The sequence below is a fragment of the Melanotaenia boesemani genome, chromosome 17 (assembly GCF_017639745.1).
Source record: "Melanotaenia boesemani isolate fMelBoe1 chromosome 17, fMelBoe1.pri, whole genome shotgun sequence".
Classification (NCBI taxonomy): domain Eukaryota; kingdom Metazoa; phylum Chordata; class Actinopteri; order Atheriniformes; family Melanotaeniidae; genus Melanotaenia; species Melanotaenia boesemani.
Window position 1 is genome coordinate 15,968,721 of NC_055698.1, and position 18,056 is coordinate 15,986,776.

Genomic DNA, 18,056 nt, shown 5'->3' on the forward strand with positions numbered 1-18,056 from the left:
AGAAGTGTGATATTGAAGTCAAATCTTAACCTAATTTGGTTGGATCTCTGATCTGTTTGACCAGGAAGTCATTTATCAGATAAGTGAGGCTGACATCCAGAAGAAAGCTGGACGTTTTTCCAAGAAGCCATGACAGCATGTGCTGATGACACTGCTGAAGCAGCATGATGATCAGCTGAATCGGGTTTAGTTGTAGGAACTGCAGAGAGAGCTTCCACACACCTCAGGTTTCATGATATACAGGTCCAGAGCACTGGTTCTGCTCATCATCAATTTTACCATCTTCTGATATTAACTATGTTATTCAGGCCTTGTAGACACACCACTGTCTACAATTAACACACTAATAAAGCACATAAAGTGTGTACTACTGAGACACATGCAGCAAAGCTCAAAACAAAAGGAGGCAGTGATCAGTGATCAGGGGATGGACAGCAGCAGCAGTTTGGCAGCAAGCATGAGGCAAAAAGCAAGAAGTGTGCGACTCAAACAGACTGCCAAGATTACGTATGTTTGATAAGTAGCATGAAATGTTTGAGGCAGATCACATGAAATGTAGCTACAGCAACTCGAGTTGTCTGTTTGAACTAACTCACAGGTCTTGCATCACTAATGAGGAGCTGATCATACTTGCAGCTTTAAAGGTATCTGGTTCAGGTAAAACATGTCAACCTCAGTCATGTTGTGTTTGGAAATAAAATAAAAGTAGAAACTCTTGCTTCTTCACTTTTGCTTTATTATTAACAGCAATTGTCATCAGTAGATGTGTAGTTAATTTGAGAAAGAAATAAGCTAATAATGTTAATCATTTACCTCAGTATATCATATATCTAGTGTGGTATTTGCTTATGAAAGTTTAAAAACTTTATGACTTTCTTTTAACCTCGGTAACTAAATTTGTGATTAAACGTTTACATCTGAAAATCATACTTCAAATCTCATAACCAAACTGCAGAGATAAACACCAGCAGATTGTCATGTAGGAAACACATCATGCTTTCATATGAGCTGAAGAAAAGCAGTTTGATGCTCTTTTGTTGATTCCTAGATTTCGGTGACAAGTTACTGCCTCTACTGTAAATGCTTAACAAGACATTATATCATTTCTCCCTCAGAGTCATTACTGGAGATACTTATGAGATTCACTTTTGTGCTCTTATCTGAGGATTAGTGCACACAAACTGTGAAAAAGGCCCCCTCTAGTGACCATGCTGTGTAACAAAGGCAGCCTAACTTCTCTCTCCCCACTTTCTTTTCACCTAACAGCCAGCCAATCAGAGCACGCAAGCGTTGAACGCCTCTTAATTAGTCCAGACTTTGCCAAGTTGCTCCTTGAACGCTGTAACTTTTGCGAGACAATCTGTTTCATATTGGCTGTCAAAAGAATTTGGGGGGAAAAAAAATGAAGAAATATAAACACAAATACATAAACCAAATTAAAATGTTTTCACTTTTTTCATTTATGAATTTTCACATAATTTCATTCTTTTATTTATTTATTTTTGCAAGATTTTTCATTTTAAAGTGCATTTTACAAACATCAGAGAAAAAGAAAAAGAAAACACCAATACTGTTCACCTCCCTTGTTCACACAGGAGAGAGAGAAAAAAACTTCAGTTACCATGTTTTAGTACAGAGATACCACACATAGTACAGATACACATTATGGGCCAGTTGCTATACAAAGTCCTACCTACATAGGACTTACATAGGGTTGCCAAATTTTGACAAAGATTTTGTATAACTTTCTAAGACTGTATGTTATATTTTAAAGGCACACAACTGTTCATTTCTGTATACCATTTGGTCAGAGACGGGGGAGAATCAGACTTCCATGTAACAGCAATACATTTTTTAGCCACTGCCAGAACTATTTCAAGGATTTTTTTGGTATTTGTCTAAATGTACACAAATTTTCACAAAATTTCCCATTAGACAGAGTTCTGGATCTAGAGGTATTGAAATCTTGGTAATTTTCAACAGAATATCACACAAGTCCAGCCAAGAAGCTCTGTCTCTAACACATGACCAAGTACATACTTGGTCATGTGTTAAAGACAGAGCTTCTATACCACATGGAAAACACACATCAGACACTTCAGGTTTATACTTGTAAATATTTTCTGGTGTCAGATACAGCTGATGAACCGGTTTAGGACAATGTCTCATCAACAAAGAATACGCTTTTGAAATAAATGTATGTGGCTCGCCATCATGCAGCGATTCTTCCAGCTTGGTGAGACTGGGTAACGCTGTATCCGTCCATAATATGATGCTTAGATATGATCACAATTGATGATAACAAAAGAAGGTTTTGTTTGACCGATTATATTTGCCTTTTAGTTGTTCAGAAGTCATCAAGGACCCTTTCTCAAAGCAGTCTTTCAAAATATGTATCCCGCTTTGATAGCAGTTTTCTAGAATCTTCTTGTTTACAGTTCATGGAACGAGCTGGTTTTGTTTCAGAGGTGACTTTGGTGACCAAGTCTTTCTTTTTTATGTGTGTTATGCCATAAGTTAATAAGGTGTAATAGAATTGGGTTGTCTGTTAATTTAGACAAGATTTTTAGGTTATATTTATAAATAAAATCACAAAAACATTATATCTCAATAAATGAAATGCAATGTTCAGCCAAGATGGAGTTGTTTCACCCTCGAACACGGACTACATAAATTGCATTTGAGCTGCAAAATAATATTTCTTAAAATTTGGTAGTTGAAGCCCTCCTGATTTGTAATCCATGTCAGTATTTCTTAAGCTCTTCTGGCCACTTTACCATTCCAAATGAATTGCCTCACAGCTTTGTTAAGAGACTCAAAGAAAACCTGTGGCAGAGATGCAGGAAGTGACTGAAAAAGATCCGGAAATCTCGGTAAGATGTTCATTTTAATGCAATCAATTCTTCTGAGCAAAGTGATGGGTAAGCTAGACCATTTCTGTAGGTCATCTTCAATCTATTTAATAAGTGGGTCATAATTTAATGTAAGAGATGTTGTTAGCAGTTATACCAAGATATTTTACACCCATCGGAGACCATTCAAATGCAGAGATACCTTGACACTCAGAGTGATTGAACGTTGTAAGTGGGTAAATTTAGCTTCTATATTAGTTTGCTTTATAACCTGAGACAGCACCATACAAATCAAGCAGGTTTTGTAGTCGAATAAGGGATTGAGATGGGTCTGTCATATAATGTATACACAACATAATGTCATCAGCTAGTAAGTTAATTTTGTGGACTGTCTGACCAACCTCAAAAACCTTGATGTTAGAAACCTGTCTAGTTGCCTCTGCCCAAGGTTCAGTAGCCAGTACAAACACACCTGGCGATGATAGACACCCCTGATGGGACAATCTAGTCAAAGGAAATCTGGAGGATCTGTCCATTAGTAGTAATCTTTGCTTTAGGTTTATAGTATAGAGTTTTCACCCAATCAATAAAACTTTGTCCAAAGCCAAATTTTGTTAATACTGTAAACAAGTACGACCATTCCAGCTTATCAAAGGCCTTTTCAGCATCTAGCGCCACTGTCACAGTTGGATCAGGTCTTGATTTTGCCAAATGAATTATGTTAAACAGTCTAAACAAATTATTGGCAGATGTGTGCTTCTGAATAAAGCCACTTTGGTCTGGGTTGATTATTTTTGGTAAAATATCACCAAGTCTGTTTGCTAACAATTTTGAAATCAATTTAGAATCAGTTCATTCTTTTATTTTTATTAATTTATTTTCCCCTATGCTTTACATTATAATGCTCCCTATATATTTCAAATTCTTTTCCATGTTTATTTACTTATTCTTTCCTCTATTCTACTCCCAATTTTTTTCCTTATTCTTTTCTCTATTTAGTTAATCTCCAAGCTGTCAATCATCTGCTTTGGGTGTTTCTTGTCCACACAGAGAAGTCAATCACTGCACAAATGATGACAGCTCACTGCGCTCTGAGCCAACAGGATGAGAAGACTGAACCTTTCTTTATCTAACTCTATATCACCTGTTTCTGGAACTATTTTAATCGAAAAGTGAGCTTTTTCACTGTTTAAGAGTAATTGACATTAGACCGATAACGCCTGGTTTAAGATTTTAATAGAATGTTGTAAGATGGCACTCTGTTAAACTTCAGGTTATCGTGACGTTGCTCAGCTGATGATTGCGGTCATGAAAGTCATTTTGATCTCACCTATGCAGCCTGTTCATGTAGGCTGCAGTAAAATGAATATTGTTTTATGTATTTCTCTATATATTTACTTATTTGTTTCCTTATTCTTTTACAGATTTATTCTTTTTTGTGGCACTCCTATCACTCCATATGAGTGGTATCACTCAACTTAAACAATAAGACCATTGGCTAATTTAAAGATACTTACAGCTTTAAATGTTCTGTTTCAGGGGAAAAAATGTTAACAGCAAGTCATGCTGCATCCACTGTACCCCAGATATGAAAACTAAACTCTCGCTTCTGTATTTTGTTTTTTTTTTCATTAGTAGTTGTATATATACAACTACTAATGAAAAAAAAAATAGAAGATTTTATTTTTTAAAAATTGTGTAACATCCTGCTATGCTAGTCTTTGACCACTGGAGGTCGCCCCTGTTCAGAGCAAATCTTTGAGGAGCCAGAAAGTGTTTAGAAACTCAACAGTAGTCTCCTGATTATTCCCTTCACAAAATGGCTAAAGGGTTTTCTCCACTGATAGGGACAGTGGTTACATCTTTATAGAAAAGAGCAATGTCTTTAAATTTAAACTGGAATAAATTCAACAATGTCACCAAGTGTGTGTGCAGATTAACAAACCGATCAGTTCTCTCATTGAGCAACAACTTCATCACTAGCCTCTCTGCTCTCTTTACAACAAGTGAATCTTCTATGTTTATTTGCTCATCTATGTGCACGAAAACTGCCAAAGTAGTGCTTGAAACACACCATGTAGATCATGTAGATATGTTTTAAAAGGCTATTTTAACTTTGTTGCTGATTGATAAACTTGGTGGGTCAGATATGTCATAATCACATTTGTCATTTGGTTTATTGTTTTAGCTTAAGCACCTTCAACATGTCAGTCTGCTGGACAGTAACCTGGAAGAAGGTTCTGAGCCTCCATTTAAATAATTATTTGCATTTATTTATGGGAAGCCAATCAAACTATTACAAGGAAATAACAAAAATGAATGATTATGGGGGGCTACTAAAAATCTAAATGACCAATAATAGGTAACTAATAGCCACTAAGAGAACCAAATGAAAAAGAGAAACAAAATAAACCAAAATAAAACCACAAAATACTAATGAGGTGCAACTTCCTTTCTTGGTCAAACAGTTTCTTGCTCAAGAAGAGGCTGAGGCCAACACAACTGAATCTTAGCTAGGACAAATTTTAGATGCAGTGTAGGAAAACAATGCAATGAGACAGGCCCATTCCTGGATCTGAAATGCTGTATTGTTTGAAAAAGGCATCAAAGTGCACTTGCCACTAACCTTTATGCATGTTGGATCTAAAGTTATGATATTCCTGTCCTGCCGTTACTACTACTCTCTATGAGGAATGTATGCAACTGTTTAAAGTGTTTAGTCGTGTGATTTCTCTTGATGTGACACTATTCTGAGGACATTTTTCCACTCAAAGAACAGTGTGTTTATTTTGGACTTTTTAATTGCTCCTCTTATTGCATTAATATGAAAACATGAATGTAGATTGTATTGAATTTCCGGTATGTGCACATAAGCCTGGATCAGTTCCCTGCAAGTACAATGTTAAAATATATTTGTGACTTTGTGTGGCAAGCAGTGTTGTTTAAACAATTAGTGATTTGTAAGCATTTCCTACTGGGCTGCGCTCCCAAGTAAAACATTATTTTCTTCTTTACATATTTTTTACAGTTTTTTGCTTCAGACAATTGCACTTGTTGCAATGACAAATAAAGTTCTATCCTAATTGTCTGTTTTGGCTCAAGATAAATCTGGAAAACATTTACATTAGATCGTACATTACATTGAACAATTGTGAAAACCCATTTGATAGCTTCTTTACATAAAAAAATGAATGAAATGTTTCAGAGAAATACAAGCTTGTGGAGCCTGTAGATGTTACATGTTTAATATGATACAAGGAGAAATAAACAAACAGGCATTTATGATAAAGTCCCAGTCTAAGACACCTTAGTTTACATTCCAATAATAAAAACAAGTTTTTGCACAGCAATTCTGACAAACTGCAAGGAGAAATGCCTTCATCTTGAAAAATCAATCTATAAGTGAGGTTGTGTGGTGGAAGTTACTGTACGCCACATCAATTGTTCCTCAAATAACCAACCTGTTACAGTTCAGTTGCACTGAAATGACCTTGAAACCGCAAACACTGTGGTCTTAACTCAGTGTCCAAAAAGCAAGTGCTCTCATTTTTGTTCTCAGAAATCTGCCATCAAAATTTAACTGTGCTTAAAGTTAAATGTCCGTAAATAAGACATTAAAATACATGTTTAAGATCCTGATCTACAGCCACTGATAAATGATATCAAGATACTGGAGTGCCACGCCCTTAACTTGTTACTGAAAAAGTCCACAGCGCTATTTGACAGATAACTGTGGACAACCTGGGAACGCACACAATTCTAGGTTTCACAGTTTAAGCCTATGTTACAGTTTGTTCTTCATGTTTGATTGAAAAAGATTAGTCAGAAACATTTATAATGACCACAAGGTAATTTAGCTTTAAAAAGATGATTATGAAATGCATTGTAGTGTGTTTTTAGTCAGATCCACATAAGTTATCTGTTTCAAACTCCAACTACACTTTATTTATACAGCATTTTATAAACAACACAGCTGACCAAAGTGCCTTACACCAAGATTCTACAATATAGATTATATAAAAACACGTGTTCAAGTGGTAAAAGCTAATAAAAGAGTAATAAAACAGTCATAAAGAAAAGGACACAAAAGAAAAGCTACAGTGTGGCTACAAGGGTGTGCAGAGCCTGTTAGGCTATTTTGCTTCGTTTCTTTATGTCTTTCTGGTCTGCATTTCTTTCTCTTGCTCTGCATCAAGTCAACATAACACGCACACACACCTGACATTATGTCCATGTTAACAGAGGAAGTATGTTGTGGTGCTTTAACGGATTAATTACTGGTGTAGACGAAGAGGTTTGCTGTAATTCATGTTGCTGCTTTACCGTAATAGGCTCGTAAAAACAACACTGTTGACCAAAGTGCTGTACACAGCAAAAGTAAAACACACCAGGGATCCTCAAGATATATTTTCATCACATCAGCGTCAAGCCAGATGTTTACTTCTATTAATATTTTTACACCAACATGAAGTTAAGAGACAGAAATTAGGGGATAGGGTTCATGTTTGTGTATAATAGGGACAGAGAGAGAGAGAGACTGAATCGCTTCAGCGAGAACTGAAGATCGCGACCTGATGAAGCCAACAGAACCACATCATCCGCAAAGAGCAGAGACTCAGTCCTGAGGCAATAAAAGTTATTAATAGAATTGGTGGGACAGGGTAACCTTGGCAGAGTCCAACCCTCACTAGAAGTGATTCGGATTTACGCAATGCGAACCAGGCTTTGGCACTGGTCGTACTGGGACCGGACAGCCCGTACAAGGGGTTCACACTCCATACTCCCGGAGCACCCCCCACAGGAGGCCTCGGGGGACATGGTCGAACACCTTCTCCATGTCCACAAAGTCTTGCCTTGCCTAGTGCCAAATTTAGATTTTTAATACGGTATAAATAATAACTTTGTTTCTGGACACCCAAAAATTTAAACTGTAAGGCTCTAAATGTAATCTCCAAGAGGACCGAGCCCATGGGTGCTTTTTAATGGGATGCCTGGCTACAGCAATACCAGCTGCTCACTGAAAAGACTGAAAGATACATGCTCTCATGTCTGCCACTTACAGAATTAATATCTAACTCGGTACTGAACTTTGGTAAAGATTAGTACCTGAGATTTTTTGACAACCCTAGTGTGTGTGCATTATGATAGCTGCTGGTTGTGAAGGTCAGTGCTCATATTCATTGTCTTCATACAGACTCAAGACTGATATTAATGTATAGTTATTAGTTCTGAAACGTATTCCAGTGGTGCCCCGTTGTTAATGTTTTTCATTTACACTTTTACTGAATATTAAAAATAGTCTTTGGAATATTATTAATAATGACTAATACCTAGCTCCTATTTAACACCAACACCTTGTTAGTATTCCAATTTCGGAATTTGAACTGTGCAACAGGTGTGTTTCTCCCTTCTGGTTGTTTTTAAATTACCAATAAGTTAATGAAAAGTTATATAGTAATGTTCAACACCACATATAGTTAGACTTCATAACTTGTCATGAACTAAAAGAGGTGTGAGAAAGTGAGGAAACCAGCTGTTGATAAGATGATATGGATGATAAGATATTTTAGAGAAGTCTTTTATGCAATTCATGTTGTTTAGAAACTAAACACACAGGTTTTAGAGAAGTTGTTTGAGATAACATGCTGATTAGAAATTAAGCAAAAGGAACTGTCAGGGTGAACTGCCACACAAACATGTACAAATAATTGTTTACCTCGTTTCCCGTTGTGTGGTGAAACCAAAAGTTGTTGGGTTCACATTGCCAGCAACTCCCTCAACAAAATATTAGTATGTGAATAAAATCCAAAAGTGATTCGTAAGTTTGAAAACAGAATCATCAGCAAACTTGTGGAAAAGTTCCAAAGCAGGAAGGGAAAGACTGTTTATGCCACAGAGCCTAAAGAGGAATATAATGCAAATTAACAAGAGCCTCAGATTGTTCGTCTGCGGAAGAGAGCTGTTGTATGTCAACTGTGAAATGATAAAAACTCCGAGACTGAATTAGAAAACTGCTGATGTTTCATCTTTGTTTTTTTTTTATTGAACAAAGAATATTTGAACTACATGGTGACCCCAGACATTTGATTTGTTTGCTAGCAAATACATTGTGTTCAAAGAGACAGAGAATTGATATCCATTTTATTTATTATTTAGGAAGGGTGTGTTTAGAGATGTATGGGTGATTTGGTTGTGAGTGGTGTGTGTTTGTGTGTCTTCTGCTGTGGGCACTGTTTTAAAGTTGAAAGAGTATTGCTAGTAAGATGATGGTTGATGGATCTTGTAGTTTAGTGAGTGCGGGTGTTCGTATGATCGATGGTGGGATTTAAATTTGAGTGTGTAGTGACAGTGTAAAGCTGGGCTGAATGATTAAATTAGTTTAAACAAAATAGGTAAATAATCAATCAATCAATCAATCAATAATTTTATTTAGCATTTAACCCAGGTGTCTGTGGTGTAAGAGCATGAAATGAAGTAAGGTTGAGTTCTTGAGATTTAACATTGTAACTGAGATGTATTTTGTGAAGCAAGGCAAGTTAATTTGTTTAGCACATTTAATATACAAGACAATTCAAAGTACTTTACATAGAACATTAAAAGAATTACAGATGATCCAAAGGAAGCATTAAAAGGTAGTAAAAGGTGGCAACAAATAGAATAAAATAATAATAAAATCATAAATTAAATTATTTCCATTTTAATTTTAAAGGGTAGTTATTAGTTAGAATACATGAATGTGAATGTTTGACTTAACAACAGTTAGAAAGAGAATATTAGGAGTCTTGGTAAAGTTGTCTAGCTGGTTGCAGTTATGAGTTAAAATCCCACTGCTGAACTTTGGCAGATTTTCTCAGCAAAACACCCCAAACAATGGCTAACTCAGCATCCATCTAACATCCTACCTCTATTCTGAGCTCTCTAGACAGTGTTTGTCAACCCAGGTCCTGAGGACCCACTGCCCTGCATGTTTTAGATGTGTTCCTACTCCAACACACCTGAATCAGGTTGATGAACTTCTTTATCAACCTGATAACAACCCATTCATTTCATTCAGGTGTGTTAAAGTAGAGTTACATCCAGGGCAGTGGGTCCTGAGGAACAGGATTGCTCTAGACAGCAAAGACAGTCTGATTTAAAATATTTTCTTTTCTTTTGCCCTGTTACATTCTCTCTTTCTTTTCCTCTCTTCCTTCGATAATGTCCTCTTGGATTTCTTGGCTGAATCAGCCACAGTATGCGTTCAAAATGTCTAGTGTGTTGATATCACACATAACATGGTGCTGTAAAGTAAAATGCTGCAGTACAGGTGATGCGTCAGGACAGAAAAAAAGTTGTGATGTGCACTTTTTCAACCTTAGATGCTGCTGTGCAATGTCCAGGAAAGTACATAATAAATGTCTCTGTGCCATCAAAACAAGTCAAAAGCACAGAATAATAAAGTTGTAAAGATATGCAGCACTACTTTAAGATGTGAACATTGCTTGGGTGTTGTGTTTGGTTGTGTTGATGGGGATTTGGGTTATTTTCTGTTATGTGTGCAAAAACAGGGTTTTTAAGTTTTTACCTTTTTACTTATGTCCAAACCTTTTAAATTTTGGACACACTTTCACATTCGATTTAATGGGAAATTGTGGCCTTATAATTTAACAAATTACTTAACAGCTTTTATTCCAGCAAAATGATTAGTGCTTATTAGTGCACTACCCATTCCTATACTTGTTAATAACACTGTTTTGCTAACTATCTTATGATTTTGACACTTTTTTTTATACTTTGTGGCTATTGGTTTACTAAACACCCTAATGAATTTTGAAACATAGTTTCATAGTTGTTTTATTTGCCATACTATAAACCAGGGCTACTTGATCTGGTCCTACGAGGGCTGTAATCCAGCAGGTTTTCCATGTATCCCTGCTCCAACACACCTCACTCAAATCAATGAGTCATTCTATAGAACTTGATAGGTTGTTAGAATAATTTAATTTGATAGGGGTATAATAATAATGTAGAATAAAAACAATAGATCTCAGTTGTGGTCTCTCCCATCTCTGGGGCTGAGGTCGTTGAGGTGATTAAAAAGCTACTCAGTGGCAGGGCCCCGGGGATGGATGAGGTCTGCCTGGAGTTCCTTAAGGCTCTGAATACTGTAGGGCAAGGCTACTCAATTCTGTCCTACGAGGGCCGCAATCCAGCAGGTTTTCCATGTATCCCTGCACCAACACACCTGAGTCAAATTACACAATTCTACACAATCTACACAATAACTCATTAATTTGACTCAGGTGTGTTGGTGCAGGGATACATGGAAAACCTGCTGGATTGCGGCCCTCATAGGACCAAATTGCGTAGCCCTGCTGTAGGGTTTTCTTCGTTGACACACCTCTGCAGCATTGCATGGACAGTTACCCTGGACTGGCAGACAGGGGTGGAGGGACTGGAGGGTGTGCTCCAACTACAGGGGGAATCACACTGCTCAGCCTCCCTGGTAAGGTCTATTCAGGGGTCCTGGAGAGGAGGGTCCGTCAGCTAGTCAAACCTCAGATTGAGGTAGAGCAGTATGCTTTTCGTCCTCATCAGGGAACAGTGGACCAGCTTTAAACCCTCTTCAGTGTCTTGGAGGGGGCATGGGAGTTTGCTCAAGCAGTCTACATGTGCTTTGTGGACTTGGAGAAGGCCCTGGTGAGGTGTTCCAGGTATGTCCCACCGGGAGGAGCCACTTTATTCTCCTTATTTATGAAGATTCTAACAGTGTTTTCTGGCCTTACATTTAGAGGATGCTGCAAGATAACCCATTTGAAAGATCACACAAGTGACAAGTCTTTGGGTGGGAGTTGGTATCGCCAACACCAACATATGTTATCTTGGGGGTCGTGGCTCAAAAAGTTTAAGAACCACTGATTTAGGTTCTTAATTATACAATTCCAGTAGCTCCTCTTTGTCCTTTACCTGTTGTGGAAGAACACTTTTGCCAAAGACCAAACAGGGAATGAATACTTCCTTACCATCACGGATAACTTTACTAGGCTTCCTGAAGCTGTACCATTACGGTCAACTAAGACCAAGGTCAGAGTGGAAGCTTTACCACTTTCTTTTCTAGGATAGGTTTACCTTGAGAAGTTCAACACGGTGTAATATTCTATTCTATTCTGTTCTATTCTATTCTATTCTAAAAAAAGCCTTGAGTTACAAAGAAGAATGAACTTCTCATAAACTAAGAGAGACATGACAAAAATGAAAAAACTATCTCAGACTTTGGCTGAGCAAAAGTAAATTTTTGAGAAGTCTTCATGCAGTTCATGTTTGTAAGAAACTAGCACAAGAGTTTTAGAGAAGTCGTGAGTGGAAAAACATCTTTAGAGTTTAGAAATTAAGCATAAGGTTTATAGGGAAGTCTAAGGGAAGAACAAGTTGAACTGTTTTTTTATTTAAACAACGGAGAGCCAGGATATATACAAAGAAAAATAGAAATGGCTAATTAAAGCAAATTACAGTACAGGAATCACAGAAATGAAATAGTAAAAGGTGCAATACACAGACCTCACTGGGTAACAGAAGGTTTGTATTTGTGACGATTACATGTTTCTTTGAGGTTTGTTTTCATTTTGTTTAAACAAAGAATATTTTATGCAATACTATGTTCACCACACTAGTCCTTTACTGATGGCATTAAACTAGGTTATGTGCTGGTTATACAAATAGCCAAAATACTTGGGTATTTCTTTTAAATTTATTATGGAAAACCCCTTGAGATGTAACATCTTGTTTGCAAGGGGGGACCAAAAGAAACATAAAGACATTGACATAACAATAGACAAAACAGTATTACTATATACCATACTGTGTATATATAAATAAAGGACAATACACGATACGACGACTAGCACTTGCTTGCTTACACAACCCAACTTCTACCAAAACTATATAGAAATGACATTAACACAGAGTTTGTGTCAGTGTCAAATTAACAGATCAACACATAAACACATAAGGAGCGCAATGAAACAGCATTGCAAACACTGACACTAACTGTTTGGAGGTGAGTATTGAGTAGAATTCTGAAATGACAATGGGATGTTATTGACCTTAAAGATGGGGGTAAATGGTTCCAGTCACAGGGGCCTTATAAAAGAAGGACTTCCGACCTGCCTCCTTCCTCACGAATGGAACAATAAAATAGATATTTTCAGAGTTTCTTAAATAGTAGGAGGATGACAAAGGAATTAAGAAACATTTTAGATATGGAGGTGAGTCAAAATAGGCACATTTAAAAATAAATTGAAACCAATGGCACCGTCTTCTCCCGTTTTTCATATAGGGTATAGATACTTTTCTACCCAAGTATCCCCCCAAGAATAAAAAAAGGGGGTCTCACACAGAAATATGCAAAATGTAGAACAAACAACACACAGCAAAACAGACAGAAAACAGGACACAGTGATGTATGGACAGTTGGACATTTCTTTTGAAATATTTGGTATTTCAAAAGAAATGGGAGGAGATAAAATGTGTACTTATTACCATATTTCATGACTCATTTGAAGTATATAAAATCCACGTTTTGGATGACAGCTTTGCTCATACCTTGAGAAGCTCTTCAGATTGTAGGAACTGTGTTCTTGACAACATGAAGAACATGATGATCTTCACTCCGCTGTGTCTGACCCTGTGCTGGATGCTCTCTGTGGACTCCATGAGGGTGAGTTCAACTTCAGTCATTCCAAAACTTCACCAATAAAGTTATGTTTGAGCAACTTTATGTTTTCTTGGTAGAGTCCAGGAGTGGCTGTAAATGGCAAATTAAAACAAACTGAAGCCAAATTTTTCTTGGCTGGATTTTAGAATAGACGTGTTTTATATTATATTGTTGTATACAGCATACTGAATTCTTGCTTTTGCACTTGTTATAGTTAACTGGTCCAAGATTTATAAATTTTTTTCTACATTTCTCTGCACTGCATTAAGCTGCAGTCAGACTTTGTGTCAGTAATAAAGTAATATCTGTAATATCTGATCTCTCAACAGCAGCCGTTCCTTAAAGTTCACAAAGTCGCCAATGACATCGCCAAAAAAGTCCTAAAGTTTTCCATGTATGTCTGTTGTTTTTGGCATGAAAATTAGGTCTTCAAATGTGATGAGAAACATAGTTCATAGCATTATTTCCTCTTATAATGGAAAACATCATCACCAAGCTCTCATTCAGGAGATTGTGTCTTCTAATTGTCCACAGAAAAAATCGTGTTGATGTACAATTATCAAGAGAGCAAATAAGACATGAACGATTCCTCCTTGATTCTCTGTTTGAGTCAATGACTGAGGAAGAGAAAACAGAGATATCATATGGTTGTTATTATAAAGTTAACATCCAGTAAGTGCACTAGTAAGTGGTCACCTCCATTTGCATCTACATGTGATAACTGGAATATTGTAACACAAAGTGTTTCCACAGACATTTCTTTACATGAAAAAAAAAAAACATCTGAATCTGATATCAATTTAAATTTATTCTTCAATCATGTTTTTAAATAGATTAAATAAATGCCAGCAACACCAAACAGCAATAACTGTCTCTCTTCTTTTCTATTTTATTTTGTTTAAAGTACCGGGTTCCCATTAGACATGGCTGACCAGTCGGTTGATGACATGTACGATGGCTGCAACGACAAAGCATCAATGGACAAGATCAAAAGCCAGTTTTCTAAAGAGCTGACAAGTGGAGTATATGCACAGGCCTGGAAAAATGCTCAAACGTGTGCTGTTCAGAAGTTTAACATAAGGAGTAGTCAGGACATGGCTCTGACCAAAGATCACATGCAAGCAATCTGTGTGTACACAGCTAATGATGTGTATTCAAAGTTAAATACAGCTGTCAGAGAACAAAGAAAAAATTATCTTAAGTCATTCCCGTTCCATATTTTACATTCCCTGTTGACAACAGCCATTAGAATCTTGAATCCTAATCACCACTGTCACACCACCTACAGACGAACTCAAGTTGCATTTACTGGAACACTCAACCAAAAAATTCGTTTGAGTTCCTTTGCATCCAGCTCTTACAGAACAGACATGACCCACTTTGGTAGAGAAACCTGCTTTAAGATTAACACCTGCTATGGTGGATATTTGAAAAGTTATTCAGTCTTCAATGACAGCGAGCAAGAAGTGCTCATCCCACCGTATGAGATGTTCGCTATTAAAGACATAGTTAGACCACCACATGTAATCAAAGGGCTGGAAGACTGTAAAATTGTCTATGTGTTGGCAAGTGCAGGACGTCAAAGTAATCTGAACTGCAAATTATCTCAACAGCACCCAGACAAACAGCTTCCACTGGTTTGTTCTGGGCAGAAGGTTAAAAAGTTATTCAAGTCTTGCTTGAACTGTTGAAATTACATGCCACCAAAGCCAAAGTAATATCTAGTGCAAAACAATAAAAAAACAAATAAAAAAAATGTAAATAGTGGCTATTGTTTCCAACTTTATGCTTACTCTTCATTGGATTCCTTGTAATCTCATGTTGTTCATACAGGATAGTTGAAGAGTTTAATGGAAACTTCATATATCTACATCTTGTCTTTCTGTTCTGTTCCTCCTCATATGCAACTCAATCAACTTCTTTGTGCCTTTTTTTTCTACATCCATGTGTAGAAATGACTCCCAGCAGCTGTAATGTTTGTCTTGACGGAGCTGCTGGGCTGCTTTCTGTAATGGACCATTTATTGCAAGAAATAAACGTATAAAAAGGCATCTTTGTTGTTTCTCTGTTATTCTGGATTTACTGCAGAATGTGATTTTTTTCAGTTGAACTAAAAAAAAGTAGCCAGATGTCAACTTTATGTAATCTTGACAGCTGTGTCACTCCCAATCCACAAAGACCCGACCCACAACCCACAGGGCCTAAAGGCCTATTACCATGTCATTAATGACAGGTTAGAGTGGTATGAGTAGGATTAAAAAGCTTGCAGGATTTAATACAAAGAAGGATCAGGTGAATGGAGGCCTGGACAGATTGATGAACTAAACATGTTTTTCAATAAGCTCAAATATCCCAGTGTCATAGCTGAAAAGAAACACATACAAAACACAAAAAACAATTACAAAACTTTAGTCTATTGATTTGTGACCTCATTTTTATTGTTTCTTTTTAAAAGAAAACAAAGTCTTGTTGAACTTTCAAATAGCCAAGAAACAACAGCGTAGTCACATTTTACAAAGTAGTTTACTTTTACAGGCCAGAGCTACAACATGACTGAAAATAAGGAGTTGAGTCTCCATCCAGACCACTTTTGTTTTCATTTAACTTTAAAATTTCATTATGCAATAATTTGTCGTTTTTTTTTTTTTTTTTTTTTATTTGTTTATTTATTTATTTTGCATTCACCTGCTGTTTTACACAAGAAAGGTCAAGAATTAAAAGTACATTATTTATATCAGGTAAAATATGCTAGATGCTTAAACTAGATACTGTTTGATGCTGGTGGTATAAAAACATCCAAGTTGTGTTCTCATCAGTCTCAGTCCTCTCTCTTCTAACATCACCCCCTCTGCCAGAAACCTAGGTGTCATATTTGATTCCAATCTTAATTTTCCTTTTTACATCAAAAAAGTCACCCAGTCCTGTTTCCTTCAGCTCCGCACCATCAGTAAAATCAAACCTGTCCTCCCCCGGCCTGATTTAGAAAAAGTTATCAATGCACTCATTTTCTCCAGACTCGACTACTGCAACTCCCTCCTCTCCGGTCTTGACAATAAATCCCTCTCTTGCCTCCAACTTGTTCAAAACGCAGCAGCCAGGCTTCTCACTGGTTTTAGCAGAAGACAACATATTACACCTGTTTTAGCCTCGCTGCACTGGCTCCCTGTACGTTTTAGAATTGATTTTAAAGTTTTACTGATTACTTTTAAAGCTCGTTTAGGTCTGGCACCTGGCTACATTACAGATTTACTGACACCCTACAAGCCTCCCTGCAGCCTTAGATCCTCAGGCAGGTCCCTTTTAGCTGTGCCAGGGTCGAAACTCAAGACCAGAGGTGACCAAGCTCTTTCAGTCCAAGCCCCTCGACTCTGGAACGATCTGCCTGAGGAGATAAGGCTGGCACCATCAGTATCATCTTTTAAGCCACTTCTTAAAACACACTTTTATCAACTAGCTTTTTAATAACATTTTTATTTACTTTATTTATTTTCAAAATGTACTCGTGCATATAACTTTTCATTGTTGATTTTATTACCTTACTTTGCTGTGTGCTGTTCAGCACTTTGTAAACCTGTTTTTTTAAAAGTGCTATACAAATAAAGATTTATTATTATTATTATCAGCACAAATTCAAATTTTTCTGTTTCATGACTATTTCATGCTGTTACGAATGGACTCCTTGGAGACAAAGGAATGATTAACACAGTTTCTTGTACAGCAGGAACAGGAGAAATGATTGTACGATTGGCTGACAAGGAGGAGATAACAGATAATCCTGCATAATAAGCAGATACTTATGATACTCACTTTTGTGCTCTTTTTTGAGGATTGATGCACACAAACTGTGAAAAAGGCCCCCTCTAGCGACCATACTGTGTATCAAAAGCAGCCTAACTTTCTCTCTGCTTACTTGCGCTTCACCCAACAACCAGTCAATCAGAGCACGCCAGCCTCTTAAGAGTGGAATATTCATTTATACATATCTTGTCTTTCTGCTCTGCTCCTCCTCATATGCAATTCAGTCAACTAAACTTCTTTGTGCCTTTTTTTTAAAATGCATGTGTATAAATGACTCCCAGCAACTGTAATGTTTGTCATAAAACTGCAGCTGGTATCAGGGGTGGACTGGGACAAAAATGTCGCCCTGGTATTTTGGTGCACACCAGTCCCACATAAAGCACAGCACCCAAGATTGCCCTCCCTCAAATGTGTATGAACTGTGCAGCTCTTTAAAATCTCTTAAGTCATGCAGTGAGGTCATACAAAAACAAAAAAAGAGAATAAATCTGGAAAAGAATAAGGGTAAAAATGAGGAAATATAAAGACAATTACATAAACCAAATTAAAATGTTTTTACATTAATTTATTTTCACATTTCATTCTTTTATTATTATTATAATTTTTTTTGCAATATTTTATGTTTAATTTTAAAGTGCATTTTACAAACATCAGAGAAAAAAAACACACGCCACCATCACTATTCCCCTCCCTTGCGCACCCAGGAGAGACAG

At 36.9% G+C, this 18,056-nt stretch overlaps 2 protein-coding genes across 2 annotated transcripts in view; both read left to right on the forward strand.

Moving 5' to 3' along the window:
* The window catches only part of LOC121628111 (NAD(P)(+)--arginine ADP-ribosyltransferase 2-like), a 44,011-nt gene that overhangs the window by 3,182 nt on the left and 22,773 nt on the right, over positions 1-18,056 (forward strand). The gene's annotated exons all lie outside the window — the stretch shown is intronic.
* On the forward strand, positions 13,477-15,578 carry LOC121628072 (NAD(P)(+)--arginine ADP-ribosyltransferase 2-like). The gene is made up of 3 exons (XM_041966973.1): positions 13,477-13,548; positions 13,875-13,939; positions 14,450-15,578. The coding sequence occupies exons 1-3, from the start codon at positions 13,477-13,479 to the stop codon at positions 15,234-15,236; spliced, it is 924 nt and encodes a 307-aa protein (XP_041822907.1). The 3' UTR covers positions 15,237-15,578.

Bases quoted from the DNA above. Each gene is read 5' to 3' on its own strand.
- LOC121628072 (XM_041966973.1), top strand. From the start codon at position 13,477: ATGAAGAACATGATGATCTTCACTCCGCTGTGTCTGACCCTGTGCTGG. The intron at 13,549-13,874 runs GTGAGTTCAACT...ATCTCTCAACAG, and splicing joins TCTCTGTGGACTCCATGAGG to CAGCCGTTCCTTAAAGTTCA. The intron at 13,940-14,449 runs GTATGTCTGTTG...TTTTGTTTAAAG, and splicing joins AAAGTCCTAAAGTTTTCCAT to TACCGGGTTCCCATTAGACA.